The 20,324-nt window shown below is 37.9% G+C and overlaps 1 protein-coding gene across 1 annotated transcript; it reads left to right on the top strand.

The window, feature by feature from the left end:
• The first annotated feature begins 17,210 nt into the window (after positions 1-17,210).
• LOC129250626 (uncharacterized) lies at positions 17,211-18,611 on the top strand. Its single transcript, XM_054890233.1, has one exon. The coding sequence runs from the start codon at positions 17,211-17,213 to the stop codon at positions 18,609-18,611; it is 1,401 nt and encodes a 466-aa protein (XP_054746208.1).
• Positions 18,612-20,324: the final 1,713 nt, after the last annotated feature.

Below are 20,324 nucleotides of genomic sequence, written 5' to 3'. Positions count from 1 at the left end.
GGAGATGGAAACATATAAATTTTCCCCTAATAATATATTTAATGTGGATGGAATATCAGTAGTTCCTACGAAACTGCCGAAGGTTTTGGCTCTGAAAGGTCGAAAACAAATCCGTGCTCTGGGTTCAGCTGAAAGAGGATCTTTAATTACAGCGATTTTGTGTATGAGTGCAGATGGATCCTTCATACCACCCACGTTCATTTTTCCTAGAAAAAGGGATAATCCCCTTCTAATGAAAGGAGCACCTCCTGGATCCATACATGCTAATCATCCCTCGGGATGGGTTCAAACCAACTTGTTCACCAAATGGTTCAAGCACTTCCTATCAGTAGTTAAACCTTCAGAAGCATCCCCGGTATTACTTATTTTAGACGGACATGCAAGTCATACCAGAAATATTGAAATCATAGAGCTAGCTAGGAAAAACCACGTTCGCATTCTCTCGATTCCCCCACACTCAAGCCACTAAATTCAACCCCTGGACAAAACTTTTATGGGACCCTTGAAAAAATATTTGACAGAGGAAATCAGATGTTGGCTCGTAACTAATGCAAGCGCGTTGACACATTATGACATTATTGAATTGGTCGAGCTTACATGAAAGCACAAAGTGGTGAACTTGCTGTCAAAGGGGTTTCTTCAACGGGAATACACCCCTTCAATAGTAAAATATTTAACGATCATGATTTTTGGCTTCAGAGAAAGTTGAGGCACCAATAGAAAGCGTGGAGAATTTTAATCAGGTTTTTGTATCACCTATACACAATCAATTGCCCGAACCACAACAAAATATTGATATAGAGGAACCTATTTCCTTCGAACCGTCTACATCCTCTGGTGCAAGGTCAAGCTCCTTCATATTGCCTCAAGAGATGCCCCCTATTCCGGTCCGTATCAAGAAAACAACAAATCGAGGACGAAAACCAGGAAAAGCAGAAATCATTTCATCTTCAGCATACAAACAAGCGTTGGAAGAATCGTTGAAGAAAATAAAGGGCAAAAAACATGTCAAGAAAAGCAAGCGTAAACCTGAAAAATGCAATAAAAAGGGAAAGACTTTAAAAAATAAGGTATGCATAAGTACAAAAACTTAAATTTTATTTGTTTTTTACTTTAAACGCATTTTTCAGAAGAACTACCAGCATGAAGATGAAACCTCTTCATCAGAAAGCGAAAATTTAATCTTATCTGATTCACCAGATTTTAGTCCAGACAGATCTAATCAAGAAGACGCCAAATGTATCTATTGTTCCTGTTTATTTTCGAATGACAAGGGCGAAGAGTCATGGTTGCAATGCGTTGTATGCACAATGTGGGCACATGAACTTTGTTGAGGAAACGAGAAAGAATATTTTATTTGCGAATTTTGTTGCTCATAAGCTGCGTTAAATATGGACCACCGTAGGCCATATTTAACACGATGTGATCCATATTATCTACACATTTCTGATATGTTCAAAATTGAAGTTCTTTAAGTTTTTTAATAATATCTATTTCGTACCTTATTTTTTTGCTGTTTCTTATTGTAAGACTGAATGAGTATTATCTTCGAAGCATTTTAAAATAAAAACTGAATTGACAAGCTTTGAATTTACTTTTTTATTTACAAATAAGTTAAGGGTGGTCCATATTTACCGAACTTACTCTACAAATTTTGGAAGCTGGTGACACGTATGGTGTGGTCAACGGAGAAAAGCCATTGCCCAGGACAGGTGAGCAAGAACAAAAGAATTGGCGTAAAATTAATGCTAGAGCTCGCCGGACAATAAGTACAGCATTCTTAACTGTGCTTGTGCGAAGAGTATGTGGGATACACTCAAAAGTGTATACGAGCAAACATCAACAGCGAGTGTTTTGTTTTTGCTGCAGAAGTATTACAGTTATGCAAAAGATACAGAAGATGATATTGCGATTTTTTTGTCAAAGTTAATGGAAATTGTACAGCATCTTCGTGATCAGGGCGAAACCATATCAGACTCGATGATTATGACAAAAATTTTAATTTCGTTGCCGGCGGAGTACAATCATTTCCATAGTGCTTGGGAATCGGTGCGTTCATCTGATCAGAATTTGAACACCTTGAGAACCAGACTGATGGCTGAAGAAATTCGTTTGAGGGCTCAAGAAAAAAATAAAGTAGAGGCGTTCGTAGTCAGGCATCAGAATCGGCAAAATACGAAGAAGCAACAAAGCAAAAGCAGCAGAACAACAACAAAAGGCGCATGTTTTAAATGTGGTTCTAAAGAACATTTTAAACGGGACTGTCCGCAAATGCCAAAATCCGCAAAGAATGAGACTCAACGTAAAAATGTCGAAGCGCTGGTGTGTGGAGCAAGTGTAAAGGTGACATCAATGTTTTAGTTAATGACGGTCAAGAATGGGTGCAGAAAGTTTTGACAAATGTGCTTTACGTGCCGGACATTACATATAATTTGTTTTCACAAAAAAGGCGCTAGATCGTGGTTTTCATTTTCGATCGGATAGCGGTAACTGCAAATTCGTTAGAAAAGACGGAAGTACTGTAGCAGTGGGAGTTCGTCATGGAAAATTGTTTCAAATGCTGATCAAGGTTCCGGAAATTAGCATGGTAAATATTTCGGTAAGTGAGAAGTTAGCATTGCGTACGTGGCATAATCGACTGGGTCATCAGAATTCGACGCATGTTAGGCAGTTCCTCAAGAGCTTCAATGTAGATTTCATTGAAGAGGAATTTACGTGCGAAGGATGCATACTGGGCAAGCAACATAGAGGCAGCTTTAAATCGCGTGAAGTGAAGTCGAAAGGCTGTGGAGAACTCTGTTTTGCGGATGTATGCGGTCCAATGCAAGAAAAATCGATCGGCGGGGCTAGATATTCTCTACTTATTAAAGATGACTATTCACATCTACGTTTCGTGTATTTCATGAAAGAAAAATCAGAAGCACCTGGTGCTATCAAAAGTTTTTTGATGCAAGCTGAGAAAATGGATCAAAAAATGAGCAAGCGAATGCGGACAGACTATGGGCTTGAGTTTGTCAATGATGAGTTGACTAAGATTTTTAATCAGTTTGGAGTTAAACATGAACTCACAGTACCGTACACACCGCAGCAGAATGGTGGTGCAGAGAGAGAAATGCGAATGGAACTAGCACGGACGATGCTTAACGAAAAAGAAATGCAGCTTAAATTTTGGGTGGAAGCAGTCAATACGGCAGTATACGTTTTGAATCGTACGGGAACCAGTACGGTGGCACAGAAAACGCCATATGAGTTATGGTATGGGCAGCCTGCAAAATTTAATCATTTGCGAAGTTTTGGTGAAGAAGTTTACGTCCATTTACCTAAGGAAAAGCGGCGCAAGTTGGATGCAAAATCGTGGAAGGGAATTTTCATCGGGTATGCTGACAATCACAAAGCTATTAGAGTTTGGAACCCAAAACATCAAAAAGTTTAAATTTCATGTGATGTGCAATTCCTTCCGGAAACGGTGACGTTTAAATTGCAAACAGATAAAATGCAAGAAGAACGCTTCGAAAACTAGCATGACGCTGAGAAGTGTCAAGAAGAAGACACACAAGATAACGACGTTGAGTTTGTTGACAACGATGACGCGGTAAATGTAAGCAACAAAAATAACAACGATAGAAGTGGTATAGCTAGTCGTCTACGCAGCAGAACAACTGCACAACATACGGCGGCTATTATGATATGTCAGGAGCCTAAATCATTTGCGGAGGCTATGCAGTCTAACGAACGCGAAAAATGGCAGCAAGCTATGGATAATGAATTTGACTCATTGATCGAAAATGGAACGTGGACACTGGTTGAAAAAACTTCAAATCAGAAAATCATTGACAACAAGTGGGTTTATAAACTCAAACAAGATACTGAAGGGAAAGTTGAACGCTACAAAGCACGTTTGATTGCATGGGGTTTTACCCAAGAGTATGGCGTTGACTACGAAGAAACTTTTAGTCCAGTGGCAAGATTTACTTCTATTCGATGCATTTTGGCTATGGCAGCAGTTCGTAAAATGCATCTTATGCAGGCGGCATTTTTGTATGGTGACCTAAGCGAAAACGTTTTTGTGCAACAGCCGAAAGGGTATGACGACGGAAGTGGCTGTGTATGCAAACTGGCAAAAAGTTTATACGGACTCAAGCAAGCGTCACGCTGCTCGAATAAAACATTTACAGGTTTTCTTCAACATTTTGGGCTCAAGATGTCAAATTACGATCCATGTGTTTTTTCGCGCAATACAGAAGATGGGTGTTTGATTTTGGTAGTTGCAGCAACAAATAGCGAGCTCATTACGGAGCTCATGAAGCATCTACAGGAAGAATTTAAAGTAAAATTCTTCGGGGCAAAGTTCTTTTTAGGGCTTGAAATTCACCGCGACGCTGATGGTTCAATTTTCATTGGTCAAAATGCTTATGCCAACAAGGTAATTGCAAGGTTTAATATGCAAAATTCTTCTTTTGTAGTCACACCTGCTGACAGTTCCACCAATTTGAGCGATTTTGACGATGATGGTGATCTGATAAAGTTTTCCTATAGAGAGGCAGTCGGGAGTCTAATGTATCTGGCGGTGGGTACAAGGTCGGATATAGCCTTTGCTGTGTCAAACGTGAGTCGGTATATTGAAAAGCCGACGGCAGCGCACGTTAAAGCAGTGAAACGTATACTGAAGTACCTCAATGGAACGATGAGCATGGCTATATTTTATAAAAGTAGCAGCGATCTTGAATTACGTGGTTATAGCGATGCAGACTACGCGGGTGATATTCAAACGCGAAGGTCAACATCAGGTTTTGTATTCATGGTCGGCGATAGCATAGTGAGTTGGTGCTCAGAACGTCAGAAGTGCGTATCTTTATCGACTACAGAGGCCGAATACATTGCTGCTTCTGGTGCAGTAAAAGAGCTGGTGTGGCTCAAGCGTTTTTGGTTTGGTCTTGGTGGTCCAGACTTCACGATGTTTTGTGTTGACAACCAAAGAGCCATTCGACTCATAAAGAATCCGGAGTTTCACAAAAGAACAAAACATATTGATGTGCGTTACCACTACATACGCGATAAGTATGAGGAGCAAGTTTTTGCACTACAATATGTTGCGTCAACTGATCAGCTGGCGGACGGCCTAACAAAGGGGTTTCCAAAAGATAAATTTATTAATTTTAGGGAACAATTAGGTTTGAGATGCATGTAAGAAATCAAGTTTTGTATATCTGCAAGTTTGTTTTTTTTTTTAATTATAATATGAAATGTAACTAAAAAGTGGGAGTGTTGTATATTTTAGTTACATGGCAACTTTATTTCGTTCTCTTTCTTCTGTCCTTCAGTCTTTTCTCAAGCTTATGCATGCAAGTAGGTTTTGCATATCAGTCTTGCTTTTGCCGTTACAAATAAAATACTGAATTGTTCTTTCACACGAAGTCACGCGTTTTATTAAAAAAAAACTAACGGGACATTATTGAAATACAGAGCCTTCTATGTGTATTTATCTTGTTGCGAATAGTTTAGTTGTGTTATTAGTCGTGAAAACATCAATTTAAATAACATGGCAAAAAAACGTGCACATAAAACACTGTCATTAGCTGATGAGCTTAAAATAATAGAAGAAGTAAATCGTGGACAATCAGGAAAAGTTTTAGCAAAGATATTTGGTGTAGGAGCTTCAACAATTTCCGACATAAAAAGAAATGCTGAAAATATTAAAAGGTAAAAAACCTGTGTAAATAATGTATTCTATAAATATTACTGTACATACATATTTATTCTTTTATAAGATTTGCTCACAATTCTGATGCCAAACTTTTAAAACAGCGCAAGACACTCAAGTCGGGAGAGAATGAAGAATTAGAAATTAAGTTGTATGCTTGGTTTGAAGAGAAGCGGTCACGGCATCAAACCATTTCAGCAGAAATTTTACGACAAAAAGCTAAATCACTTCATCAAAAAATGTATCCGAATCAATCATTTCACGCTAGTGACGGATGGTTGCAAAATTTTAAGAAGCGATTTTCTGTGCGAACTTTGAAAATATGCGGCGAATCCTTATCTGCTAGACCTGATCTTGTACCTGATTTTCAAAATAAGCTCTATGACATTATCGAGACTGAAAATCTGATTGACGACCAAATTTACAATGCTGATGAGTCTGGACTCTTTTGGAAAATGTTTCCAGAAGTCTGCTCCTGGTACCAAAATGAGCAAAGAGAGAATCACCTTCTTGTGCTGTGCTAACAAATCTGGAACTCACAAGCTTAGCATTGCTGTGGTTGGGAAATAAAAAAATCCACGTTCGTTTAAAAAACAACATATTGTTGAATAATACGCATCGAAAAATGCATGGATGACAACATATATTTTTACTGAATGGTTTTTTAAATCGTTTATAACACAGGTAAAAGACTATCAAATTGAAAATAATTTGCCCAAAAAAGCTTTATTGTTACTGGATAATGCGAAGTGTCATGGAGAGCCGCTGGTATCTGAATGTGGGCAATATTAAACTATGTTTTTACCCCCAAATTGTACTAGTATTATTCAACCCATGGATCAGAACGCGATACGACTAACTAAGGTGAAGCTCTGCAGGCCTTAAATATTTCAATAGATTGGGCAAAGGAACGAGGTCTGCAATCAGATTACATATTAATGCTAAAAGAATTGCGGAACAAGGCTTTAGAAGCATGTGCACTGAGAGACAAGCAAACCTACATCACTAATTACCTACGTTAAAAAAAAAACGTAATATGTAAATACATGCATAAATACATATGTACATATGTATGGATTTATAAAAATCTTTAATTTTTTCATTGTCGAGTAATAAAAATAAAATAAATTTGTTTTGAAATCCTGGCTTTTGTTTTATTTTCGAATATAGTGAATTATAAGCATAATAACAGCACATCCAGTAATCCGAATATCTCGTTAATTCGAATCAGGGTCTGCAATCATTAATTCGGATTAGCGAGCTGGCACTGTAGATTGGAAACCCACATTTCAAAACTTGTAAACTCACTAAATTAACGTTGGAACATAATAAAATGCATTTTAAGCCCAAAACTCAACGCTAACACTAGTTCAATCATTGCCGCTACCAAATCTTAAATCGTTTCAAAAATTTATTATGGATTATACGTTTTTGGCTACGCACCTAAACCAAATATCAACAAACTGAACTCATTACTAAACTCTGCTATACGAACCGCCTTAGGCCCATACCGTACTACACCGATTCGCAACATGACGTTCGAAACAGGAATACCACCGTTAACACAAATGAGGGAGTTTGCCACAACAAAACTTTACAAAAACCTAATCGTTATTGACAACACTTTCCAAACTAACACACAAAATAATAATTTCTAAACGAAAACACAAAATTCAATCAACACTCAATCGCATAATAGGAAAATCTCTGGAATTATATATTCCCATCAATAATAAACCTAAGACCATCGCCCGATTTCCTGGATGGCAACTACCTTTCAATGCCATAGATATATCAATCCACCAGTGGAAAAAAGACAAACGCCTTCAACAATATTTCAAAAACTCTTCTCAGAATTAACCAACAAACTTATAAAAAAAAATGCAAGCTAATCTTCACAGACGGTTCAAAAAGCGCAAACCAAACAAGCTTCAACGTTACACAATGATAAAATACGTTATACAATGATAAAATATTAATTAGCAAAGTCTTACCTTATTATAGCACAAATTTTGCTGCAGAAACGATAGCCATATTTGAAGCAGTATAATATGCAGGCCAAACACCTGAAAAATTTGCAATTTGTTCCGATTCTTTAGCCTCATTAGAAATGGTAAAAAATATAAACAATAATAATTATTATACAGACTACATAAGAAACTGCTTATTGAAATTCAAAAATAAAATCGAAATCATATGGATACCAGGACACGAGAAAATCAAGGGCAACGAACTAGCAGATTTAGCACCAAAATAAGCACAAAACCGCCCCTAACTATGTCTCTGAACCTCCTACACACAGATATTAAAAGTCATATAACAAAAATATTCAAAACTAAACAACACTCCACATTCGAACAAACAACAAGCTGGTACACATTTCTTAACCCAATCAAGCAAGCAATGAACACATATTTACACATAGTACTAACATAACTAGAGGGGAAATAACAAAAATAATTAGACTACGACTTGGACACACACGACTAACACACGAATATTTAATAAAAAAAAGTAGAAAATAAATACGATTAGCAATAAAAGCGTGTTTTTTAGTTTTTTTAAACTATTTTTTATTTTCTACTTTTTAGTTCGATTAGCAAAAAAGCGTGTTTTTTAGTTTCTTTAAACTATTTTTTGTTTATTATGAATGAAAATTATTGTTATCATTGCAGTCAGTGAATAAATGATTCGATATATTCGTGTTATATTTAATTCCTTTCTTATCGACTGTGAGTCTAAAGCTATGCAGTTATCGGCCGTGATAAAGAAGTAATCGGGATTAAGAACTTATTTCGTGGAGGGAGCCTGAGAAACTGATTTACAAGAATAAAAAAAGATTTTTCATTTTACAACCAAATTCACCTTACTTTTTGCCCACAGGTAAAAAAAAGAAAATATTAATCCTGGCAATCCTAATAAGGATAATGGAAAACTTTTATCAAATTATTGCATTGTCATCGGTCCTTGATAGGTGTGCAAAATTTCAAGTCGATCAGATTTTTAGAAGCCAGTGAAAATTAAGCTCAAAGATTCCGTTACATGCATACATACATACATGCAACCCGATCTAATAAAAGTGTGTTAAAAAAAGATTTTTCATTTTACAACCAAATTCACCTTACTTTTTGCCCACAGGTAAAAAAAGAAAATATTAATCCTGGCAATCCTAATAAGGATAATGGAAAACTTTTATCAAATTATTGCATTGTCATCGGTCCTTGATAGGTGTGCAAAATTTCAAGTCGATCAGATTTTTAGAAGCCAGTGAAAATTAAACTCAAAGATTCCGTTACATGCATACATGCATACATATATACATACACACATACATACATACATACATAACTACATACACACATCCATACATACATACATACATACATACAACCCGACCTAATAAAAGTGTGTTAAAAAAGATTTTTCATTTTACAACCAAATTCACCTTACTTTTTGCCCACAGGTAAAAAAAGAAAATATTAATCCTGGCAATCCTAATGAGGATAATGGAAAACTTTTATCAAATTATTGCATTGTCATCGGTCCTTGATAGGTGTGCAAAATTTCAAGTCGATCAGATTTTTAGAAGCCAGTGAAAATTAAGCTCAAAGATTCCGTTACATGCATACATACAAACATACATACATACATACATACCTACATACAACCTGACCTAATAAAAGTGTGTTAAAAAAAGACTTTTCATTTTACAACCAAATTCACCGTACTTTTTGTCCACAGGTAAAAAAAGAAAATATTAATCCTGGCAATCCTAATAAGGATAATGGAAAACTTTTATCAAATTATAGCATTGTCATCGGTCCTTGATAGGTGTGCAAAATTTCAAGTCGATCAGATTTTTAGAAGCCAGTGAAAATTAAGCTCAAAGATTCCGTTACATGCATACATACATACATACCTACATACATACATACATACATACATACATACATACATACATACATACATACATACAACCCGACCTAATAAAAGTGTGTTAAAAAGACGTAAATATCTGCAAATATGTACCTACTGCAATACCTCAGCTTCAAACATCAAACACATCTTGGACGACTGTACACGTTTTACAAACCACAGAGAATCACTAAACAACACAAAATCTACTGATCTACTTTTAAACAATTCTACGGAGAACATTATTAAACTTATAAGCTATTTAAAATATTGGCCCCTATTATGAGTTGCATTCGCTCTTCGATATTCGTTGGTTGTTGAAGATCGAAAATCGAATGTCAATTTGGTATTATGAGCGGTGCAACGCTGTCGAAATTTTCGTTGTATACCGAATTTAGAGTCGAATGCAATTTTGCTTTGGATTGTGTAGCGTATTGTGGGAAAACTTGTTAAAATGTAAGTTGTTTGCGATTATTTATTGTTTTATAGTTACGAAATAATAAATATATATTGTACTAATTTTGTTAATTTTATGCAGGTCGAAAGTCGTGAGTACCAAACAGCAATTAGAAAGGCTAGTTGCATTCATGGAGAGAATCCACAATTCGCAAAAGGGATTTCCACCAAAGTACAAGCTGGAAAAAAATGGGAGGAATTTACAACGGAGCTAAATTGCTTGGGACCACCAGTTAGAACGGCAGCAAAATGGATTAAGGTTAATAATGTTTTTTTTTTTTTTTGTGATGTTTATAGAAATACATTTTTATTTTCCCTTGGCAGGTATGGGCTGAAATACGTAGAGGAACTGAAATACATTTTTTTTTCGAATGGCGAATAATTGAATAAAGAAAATGTATGTCAAAAATAAAACAGAAACTGTGGCGTAAAGGTTTCTATTTAATACTTTTTAGATTTTTCTTTAATATTCTAAGAATTTCATTTCTTATGTTTTCTGCTTCTCCGTTATTTGACTCCACTTCAATATCTTCAGCATCATCGGATAACTGTAAGGAAATTTCTGTAATATTAAGTACGTCAACACATTTTGAAAATTCTAAACTTACTCAGTGGAAGCCATTTCTAGGGGGTTGGATGCGCCCCTCAACTTTTTTCTACTTCTAGCTAGTTCCACTAATCTTTCATCGTCCGATGAATTGTCGCACCACAACTCCGTTGTACTCATTTTCACAAAAAATACGTTTTTTTACTTTTAAAAATGTTGTTAGCAAAGAATTTCAACAAAATCGGTTTTTCTTTTATTTTGATATGCTGTATCAGCTGAGAAAAAATTATCTATTGTAAATGCGTCGAGCGATCGAAATTCACAATAGTCCTATTCTTCAACGAATGAGCACCATAATACCAAATGAAAATTCGTTCGATCAGCACTTTCGACTACAGTCGAAGATCGAATGTTGCTCATAATAAGGGCCATATATACACATCCAGTATATTATATTTTATAGTTAACTGTAAGTACAATTGTCAATAAAAAAAAAAATTGTTCCATTTCACGAAAAAGCGCCTGCATAATGTTATTGAAGCTAATGGTTATCGTACAAATAGTACATTTATCAAAAAATTACGTTTAGTGTGCTTTTTGTTTTTCCAAAGAATTTGAAGTTTGTGTTTATTAATTCCCTTTAAATGCTGTGAAAAATATGAATCAGTACAAAAAAGAAATCAAAGAGAAATTTGCTATATTTTTGCTAATGAAGTCGAAAACTTGAATTTATTTTCTATGTCAAAAGTCATTCTTGACAAACTGTACTGCTGTTGGCAACCATCTATTGCCATCCTAAGTTTGATACCATCGAGCTAAAATTAAGGATGAATCGCCGATGTCCTCCTGTGATGGGTGGAAACGCTCGAACCTTCGCTTTCGACATCTAATAAGTAGCTCTGGGCAGCTATAGCGACATTGTAATGTTTTCATGGCCGCATGATTCTGGATGGGTGGATCATCAACGACTCCACCTGGCTTTCCTCTTTAGGGCTTTCTGGAGACATAACATATTCTACAGTTGCGAGTATGAATTCATTTCCGTGGTTTCCTTAATGGCCACAGAAAACAGAGGCCACTGTTCGAGTGAACCATGGAACCACGGAAACCATGGCAAATCTAAAATTTTACGTATAGGCGTACATGGCTCATGGTGGGTACCTTTGTGCTTTGTGATCGATGAGCTGTGGTGAACTTTGTGGGTTGTACACTGCAGGCATGGAACCAGGTAGCATCGGCGAACTTAGCGCTTTCAAATATAGCGCTGGCGCAAGTTGTGTTAGCAGAACTGTTACTGACAGAATAACCACCGGCGGGATTAGCACAGGTTGAAGTAGCTCTGACTGTTGTGAAGTTTCTGGAACCTATCAAATATGTATTTTAAGGACAAGCTACATCGATTGGGGCTTAATCTGTTGTGAAGATTTTTTTTTTTCCATTTTTCTTTATTTATTGAATCTTTCTTGTATAAGAAACTAACAATAAGTTTACAAATCTTATATACTAGAGTAATATGTTTCCCTGCCAGTGCTAAGAAACGAATTATTTGCTCAAATGAACATATATTTACATATATGATTAAAGGGGGTATTCTAGTCTAGAAATTTGAAAAAATCGAAAAAATTTTTTTTTCAAAATTTGATAGTTTAACTATTCAAAAATATCTCCCTAAAAGGATTTTCAAAATTCGAATTATTTTCGAAGCTACAACTATTTTAGTGACGCGACAGCTTGACTGGTTTGAGCGGACGCCGAACTTCAAAAGTGTTTTTCTCGAAACTATTTCGTTCGATACGGTCGGCACGATATCTCAAGTTCTAATCAACCGATTTCCTTGAAATTTGTCATGAATATTCCTTAAATATATCTCTATCGTATGAAGCACGAAAAACTGGAAATTTCAATTTTTTAATATGTGTAAACAATTCGAGAAAGCTTAAAAATAAGAGAAAAATCGACCTCAATTTTTTGAGTAGCCGCCATTTTATGGAAAAAATTTTTTTTCCGTTTTTTCTGGTTCATACGATAATGACATTCATATTAATTAAGAATTTGTATTTTTTTTTTTTCAGATGAACACAAGGGTAGAAATCGTGACGACGGGGACACTGCCTTTTTTTCCCTCCTTCCACTTCAAGGACGCATAACTCCATGAAAATTCATTTTTTTTTTCCAAATTTATTTTGTGTGCTCCTAATATATGAATAAATAAATGATAAAAAAATGTATCGTAAACATATCAATGCTTTTTTTTTTTTCATTGGCAAAAATGCTCGCAATTCGGGCCTCTAGACTAGAATACCCCCTAAATCGGTTGTGAATCTACAATTCTTCATAGTTGGGAACTGGAAAGGACGGGTTTCCAGTCTCCGATTCTTCGTAGCTGGGAGCCGGAAAGGCCTAGTTTCCAGTTTCCCTTAGAGCTTCCGTTGTCCCTCATGTCGATTGTGAAAATGATGTTGTTTTTGTTTTTTTTTCGAATGTGATAGATGTGGTTGGAGGAAGTTGTAGACGGACTCTCGTGTGAGATGAGATCATTAAGATAGTGCAGACTTGAAGATGTCTCTTTTTTTCAATCGTGTGTGACCTTCATCTAAAAGTAGATTTCGCGCTAGTTTATTGGGATGGCCTTCTAGCTTTTGTAGGTATTTTTTGCTCAACCGTACTATTTCATCGGCTACACGAGGTATGCAAATACTTCTGTGAATGTTAGCGTTCTTTATATACCATGGAGCTCCCGTGATTATCCGCAAGGCTTTAGATTGCACTCTCTGAAGTTTTTCGATATTTGAGGGCGTAGTCGTTCCCCACATTTCTATACCATATGTCCATATTGGTTTTAGCATGGCTTTATATAGTAGCACTTTGTACTCTAGAGGTAATGCTGATTTCGAATTAAGCATCCAATATAGGCTTTTCATTTTAAGCTTGATATTCGACACTTTCTTTTCAATATGATTCCGCCATGTGAGTCTTCTATCTAAGTGAATTCCAAGATATTTTATTTCGTTTTGCTGTGGTATATTCTGACCGTTTATTGTAACTGCAGGGCAAGTTTCTTTTCTTAGAGTAAAAGTAATATGCACGCATTTGGTTTCATTAACCTTTATTCTCCAGTTTTTAAGCCATACTTCTGTTTCAAGTAATATATATGCCTTTGTAATATAGACGTTGCTACTTTTGGGTCTATGTGAGTGCAAAGCAGTGGCGGATCCAGGATTTCATAAAGGGGGGGCTCCGGGGCAATTTAGAAGGGTGTTTTTATTAAAAATCAATTTCGTGAATAAAATATGGCATTATTCGCGCTGCATGTCGTGACTAGCCGATGAAAAAACTAATAGCTCTAGATATCTTGTAAAAAAAATTCTAAAAATAGTAAAGGACTTTGATTCAAAATTACAAGAATAATTGGCGGTTTTTATGCATCGTGGGACACCTTCATAAATAATTACGCCTATTTAAGATACAATATATTATAACATGTGTTGGAGCCAACTTGCAATTCAACCATGTATAGTTTAAGTATGAAAAAAATATCAACCCTGTTTGTAACTTCTTTACTTCTTCTTCTGTGACTCAATTCACTCCAATAAAGTTCTTCAAACGAAACGGTCGTGTTTATATATAATATTATATATTTAATTGCGCTTTTCTCTAACAACATGTGTTGCTATATAACGGCAAGAAAGTTACCATGAAAGAGCCGTTGCAGCTTTTCCTTATCGCAACGGCGACACCCTGTGTACTGTTAACTCGAAATTTTAAATAGCGCGCCAAAGAAATCGCGATGACGGCGCCGAGTGATTATTCCCTAAGTTTTTTTGGTGAATAACTAGGCTATCTTTAAACATGCATGAACATGCTTCTATTCTTTTGTTTCTTTCAACGAGCAGAATACATTGTGTCGAGCATTTGTTGACAAGTAGTTAATGTGATTGTTAATACGCGTCCTAACATGAAGAGAACATTATTTTCTTATTTCGAGCGCCTTGATCCAGAATCAGAACCAAAAATAAAAAAGAAGGAAAAACAGGTAAAGTTAAAAATTTGTATCCAAGAACAGTCAGTGTACAGTTGGTGCTCAAATTAATAGAATCACTATGAAAAATTCAAGTTTCAGCCATTTAACTGATAATAATCAAAGAATAGTCTATTTTTAATATGTTGTTTATTAAATTTCTATAATACGACAAAAACAATATTCAAACCAGTCTTTTATTAAAAAAATATCCAAAAAAAATCAAAAAATCAATATTTTGCGTGAGCACCTCGTGCAGCAATTAAAACCGGAATCCTTTTGGGTATGCTTAATTTTAAAAAACTAACATCAGATTCGTAATCAGCGACACCAATGTCGAACATACATAGTTTTTTAAGCATCTGTTGCGCCATTAAAGAGGGCGTTAAGAAAATGAATTTGCATGTCTAAAAGTCTTAAATTCAAAATAGCATAACTTTTTTTTCATTCATCCTAGAAGTCTTTTAAAAATGGATTTTAAAGCTACAGAGTATTACTTTGCGATTCCGTTGTGGAAAAAAAAAAAAAATTTACCTTACTTAAAAAAAAATTCATAAAGATGTCCAAAATCGGCATTTCTTGACTATTTAACCACAAATTGCCAAAAGTCCTGACGTGCTGGAGCATTTTCAAGATCAAATTCGTTTTCAGCACAAAAAAAACTTCAAGAGACACTCGTAGCCGTTTTAGAAATTGGACAAAAATGAAATTACGCAGGCCTGTGTAATTATTCAAAATTTTGAATTGCGTCCGTCGTATTATAATTGTTTTTATTATAAAATAAATTAAAACTGGAAGAAAAATCTAATAAACTGCTAATGCATATAAAAAAATATTGTTTTTTTTAACTTGACTCATACAGAATTGAAACATAAAATTTTAGAGCATAATTCCAATGGGGGGTCCGGGTTCGGGTCCGGGTCCAAATTGGTGTTGAGGAATAATGTTGTTATCTTGAATAAAGGTCATTAGTTTCTGCAAGAGCAACTTTTCAAATAGCTTTGAAAGTATGGACAATAGACTAATTGGCCGATATGAGGATGCTTGGCTTAAGTCTTTCCCAGGTTTACCAATCATAGTGATTTGAGATAATTTCCAAGCTTTTGGGTAGTAGACAGTACGAGAGATGGCGTTAAATATGTGCCTAATATGAAGAACGGCAATATGGGGAAGCTCTTTTAGCATTTTTGGGGTGATTTTGTCGTAACCTGGTGCTTTTTTAGGTTTAAGTTGATTAATAACTGAGACTATGTTATTTTTTTTTAAACTTTATTGGCTTTTTTGGTGGTTGCAATATGTCTAGTGGTAAACAAGTAGTTGCAGAAGACTGATTGGGAGTGAAGACAGATTGCAGATGTTCAGCAAATACACACCCTTTTTCAGAATCTGTACGTGCCCAATTATCATTTCCTAGCCGAATTGGTGATTCGTACTGTATGGGCCGATTTATATTTTTTGTGGCCTTCCACAATGCGTAATCTGTTTGGTCCGTCGGAGTAAGATTAGAAAGGAAATCATGAAGATGCCTCTCCTTTTCTTTTTTAAGGGCGCAACGCAACTTAACTGTGTATTCATACAATAGTTTCTTGTATTTTGGAGAAAGATATTGTTGCCAAGACCTTCTCAGCTCTCGTTTCTTTTTAACTAAATCTTCTATAGTCTCATCAATGTTTCGCTGAGGGTTAACACGATTTTTATTATTTGTGGCCACAGCTGCCCTAGTAGCTCCATGCATTACTTCAGTCAATGTATATATCTGCCTATCGATATCAATATCATTCTTTAAAGAAACATTGGTTTTTATATGAGTGCTAATGTATTTCTTATATTTAAGCCAGTTTATGAGATTGGGATGGGGGAGCTGATTACCCGCTGTTCTGGTGCAAGGACTACCTTCCATGGTTATAATAGACGGAGAATGGTCGGAGGACAATTCCAGGGATGAGGACGCTGTTATATTACAATCTTGCGATCGATACCCTTTATAATACCAAAGTCAATCAGGTCGGGCATCTTCTGGCGGTCAGATGGCCAATATGTTGGCTGTCCTGTAGATACAACATCAAGTTTTGATCTTAGTATACAACTAAAAAGTTGTCTCCCTCTAGGTGTGACCAGTCTAGCGCCCCAATAGTGGTGCTTGGCATTGAAGTCCCCTGCAGCCATAAGCTTTGGCCCAAGTTTGACAAAAAAATCTTTGAACTGTTGTTCGGTTATAATTTGAGAAGGAGGGCAGTACACAGCTGCGATAGCCATTGTACTGGAAAATTCTTGCAGTTGAATAATAGTGGACTGAAGGTCCCTTGGGGGAACCTGTTATCCCTATAGGGCGCGTCCCCAGGTGGTGGATAGGGGAACGCCTCCCAGATATGGAAGGCAGGAGAATCGGTCTCCCGCGAACCACACAGGTCGAAGACGTAAACTTCGTTAAAAAAACTCCCTCAACCCAAGGTGTAACGCGACCCGTGCCTATTGGGTGGGTTTGGCAGCCGGGGGATAAAATTAGGCTGTCTCCTAACGGAGCCCTCCTGATATCAGGCCGCCTCAGGTTGTAACGGTGGCCTTACCATGGTATGGGGCGCTGCCATGGCGGACCGTTTATTTCCCCTCCATCCTCATTGGTCACCGCACATGGCGACATGGGCAGCTCTTTGGAAGGGCAGGTGACCGTAAGAAACAGACAAATGAACAAACAACAAAAAAACAAAAAATCGGATAACGCTACCAAACGGACAGACAAACAGACGGACAAACGGACTGACACAAAGACAAAACGAACCGATAGTCGGACAGACAAGCGGACGGACCCAATGACAAAACGGACAGACAAACGAACGGACACAATCGAGCTGAGGAAGTTGGAAACTCCCTCAGAGGACGAGCTCTTGGCTTCTAGTCAAGAGACAGTTGATGACAAAGCTGTGGGCCACAGCACGCCATCAACTATAAATCAACCGATCACATCCGCTGATGCCAAGGGGCAAAAGCGTCAATACCCAAAAAAAGGCCCGTCTAGATATAAGCTTTACCAGCGGTCTCTAGCTATTCTCGGCAGAATAAGCAAAAATGAGGCCGAAGGTAAAACTCATCCCAAAGATGCGGCCGATAAGGCAAGGTGCCAAAAGGTGGTCGATGAGTACCTGGCGTTCCAGGCCACCCAGAAGGCAGAAGCCGTAAAACGCAATCGTTCGCAGGACGAGGGCTGTAAAACTGCGAAAAAGCACAAGACGTCTCACACTGCTCTGACGCCCAAACCAGCCAAACGCGCGTTTAACGAGGTGGCACGGGATCACCTGCAAACGGCGTTGGTGGACGAGTTAACGAACCGCGGTAAACCTGCGTTAGAAAGGTGGTCCGAAATCGAGGCACGGCTGTCTCGCATTGTCGTTGATCACGTCATGGCAAGCCCGCAGGGTCAAGTGCCAGGTTATGATTCAATGGAGGTGGTCCGTGGATACAGGGTGATCAAATGCGACGATCAGTTCTCTGTTGATTTCCTTCAAAACGCTATTAGCAAAATCCAGAGCGACTGGGAAGGTTTGAGGCTCAAACTAATCCCAGCCAGTGAGATCCCAAGACGACCAAGGGCTCGTATCTGGATACCGAACATGGAGTTCGAAGCTAAGCAGTTAATACCATACCTGCAAGCACACAACCGCACTGTTCCAATGGATGACTCGAGTATCATCAAAGCGGAGGCTCCGCAAAAGAACAGTGTGTCCTTCCTTCTCCAAATCTCGGAGGAGAGTATTGAGCCACTGGGAAAAGTGGATAACAAACTTCGGTTTGGCGTGAGGAAAGCGCATCTGAAGTTATTCCGTTCTGCAAATCTGGAGGATGAGCAGGACGAGGTTGACGACGCTAATGAGTTGCTCATGGGCATGCAACTGGAAGAAGCCGGGTCCACCCAAAACGATGGCGCTAATGAGCAGCATACGGGCATGCAGCTTGACGCCCCTAAAAACGACCAGTAAGTATGGGTCTCAAGGTTGTCCAGATCAATCTGCAGCACTCCAGGACTGCAACGGACAACCTAGCCGTTCTCCTATCGGAGGAGGACGTAGACATCGCACTGATACAGGAACCCAGAGTGCGGAGTACTGAGGTAAGCGGATTCTCTCTCAAAAACTACAACTTGTACTATAAGCGGACCCAGGGTAACCCCAGGGCATGTATTGTAGCAAAAAAACATCTAAATGTATTTTTAATCCCATCCTACAGCTCATCGGATGTGACGGTCATCGAAATGGAGGCTACTGACGGCGTCAGGATCAAAATTGCCTCCATCTACATGGCACACGACCAACCAGCAGCACCTGACGAGGCTCGTAGGCTGGTGCTTGACTGCAAAAACAGTATCCTGCTACTAGGATGTGACGCCAATGCGAGGCATTCCCTATGGGGGAGTACCGAAACGAATGATCGAGGTGAGTCCCTATATGAATTTATCATCAATACTAACCTAACAGTATGTAACAGGGGTAATACCCCGACTTTCACCTTTCCAAGCACGGAAAGCTTTAGAGGATGGGCGGAAGTAATAGATGTGACATTACTGTCTGAAAATACTTCAGTGAGGGTAGAAAATTTGAGAGTCTCAAGCAAAAAGTCCTTTTCGGACCACAGCTGGATCCTCTACCACCTGGATCTTGAGGTAGATCCACCCTTACCATATCGAAACCCACTTAGAACAAATTGGAAACGGTTCAAAAATGTAGTAGGGAATAGGATAGGAAGGATTCCGATCCATCAAATCACTCTCGCAGAAAACATTGAGAGTAGGGTCACAAAATTGGAAAAGACATTCAGTAGGGCCTACAAAACGTCTTGTCCAATTAAATATAGCAAAAAATCCTATCCTCCTTGGTGGAGCAATGAGCTCTCAAAATTAAGGGAAGAAGCCAGATCAAATTTCAATCTCAGCTACTCAACAGGTAATTGGCAGTTGTATAGAGAAAGTCGGAGATAATACAAGAAGGCAATCAGGGCCGCCAAGAAAGAGAGCTGGAGAGATTTCTGTTCTTCTATCGAATCTACCAGAGATTCTGCGAGACTTAGCCGTATTCTGTCCAAGGATTATTCAATGGCTTCTTGGGTCAAGAGGCCGGATGGCACTTGGACTTCTACGGCGGAAGAGTCTCTAGAACTTCTTTTAGATACGCATTTTCCGGGATGTAGCACCCATGACAGTGATGCTGGGAGAATCCGGCGGAGCCGATATGACCCACAGCATCGTGTCGATGTAATAGTTACGAAAGAGAAGGTTGCATGGGCAATCAAATCATTCTCACCTTTCAAATCTCCAGGCCCTGATGGGATCTTTCCTAAGATGTTACAGGAAACTCTTGATAGTATTCTACCATGGCTAATGGAAATTTTCAAAGCGTGTCTAAATCTAGGTTATATTCCAAACAGCTGGAAACTTGTTAGGGTCGTCTTCATACCAAAGGCAGGCAGAAGAGGACATGAATCAGCGAAGGACTTTAGGCCGATCAGTTTGTCGTCCTTCCTTGTTAAAACCTTGGAACGGCTTTTAGATATGCACATTAGAAGTTCGCTGGAGAGCTTTAGTATATCAACTGCACAACATGCTTACCTCAAAGGCAAATCGACGGAGACAGCGCTTCACGAGGTAATCCGAACAATAGAGGGGTCTCTAGTAAACAAACAGTATACGATGGCAGCTT

The sequence above is a fragment of the Anastrepha obliqua genome, chromosome 6 (assembly GCF_027943255.1).
Source record: "Anastrepha obliqua isolate idAnaObli1 chromosome 6, idAnaObli1_1.0, whole genome shotgun sequence".
In the NCBI taxonomy this organism is placed as follows: domain Eukaryota; kingdom Metazoa; phylum Arthropoda; class Insecta; order Diptera; family Tephritidae; genus Anastrepha; species Anastrepha obliqua.
The sequence above is the reverse complement of the archived record's forward strand: the minus strand, read 5'-3'. Positions and strand labels throughout refer to the sequence as shown.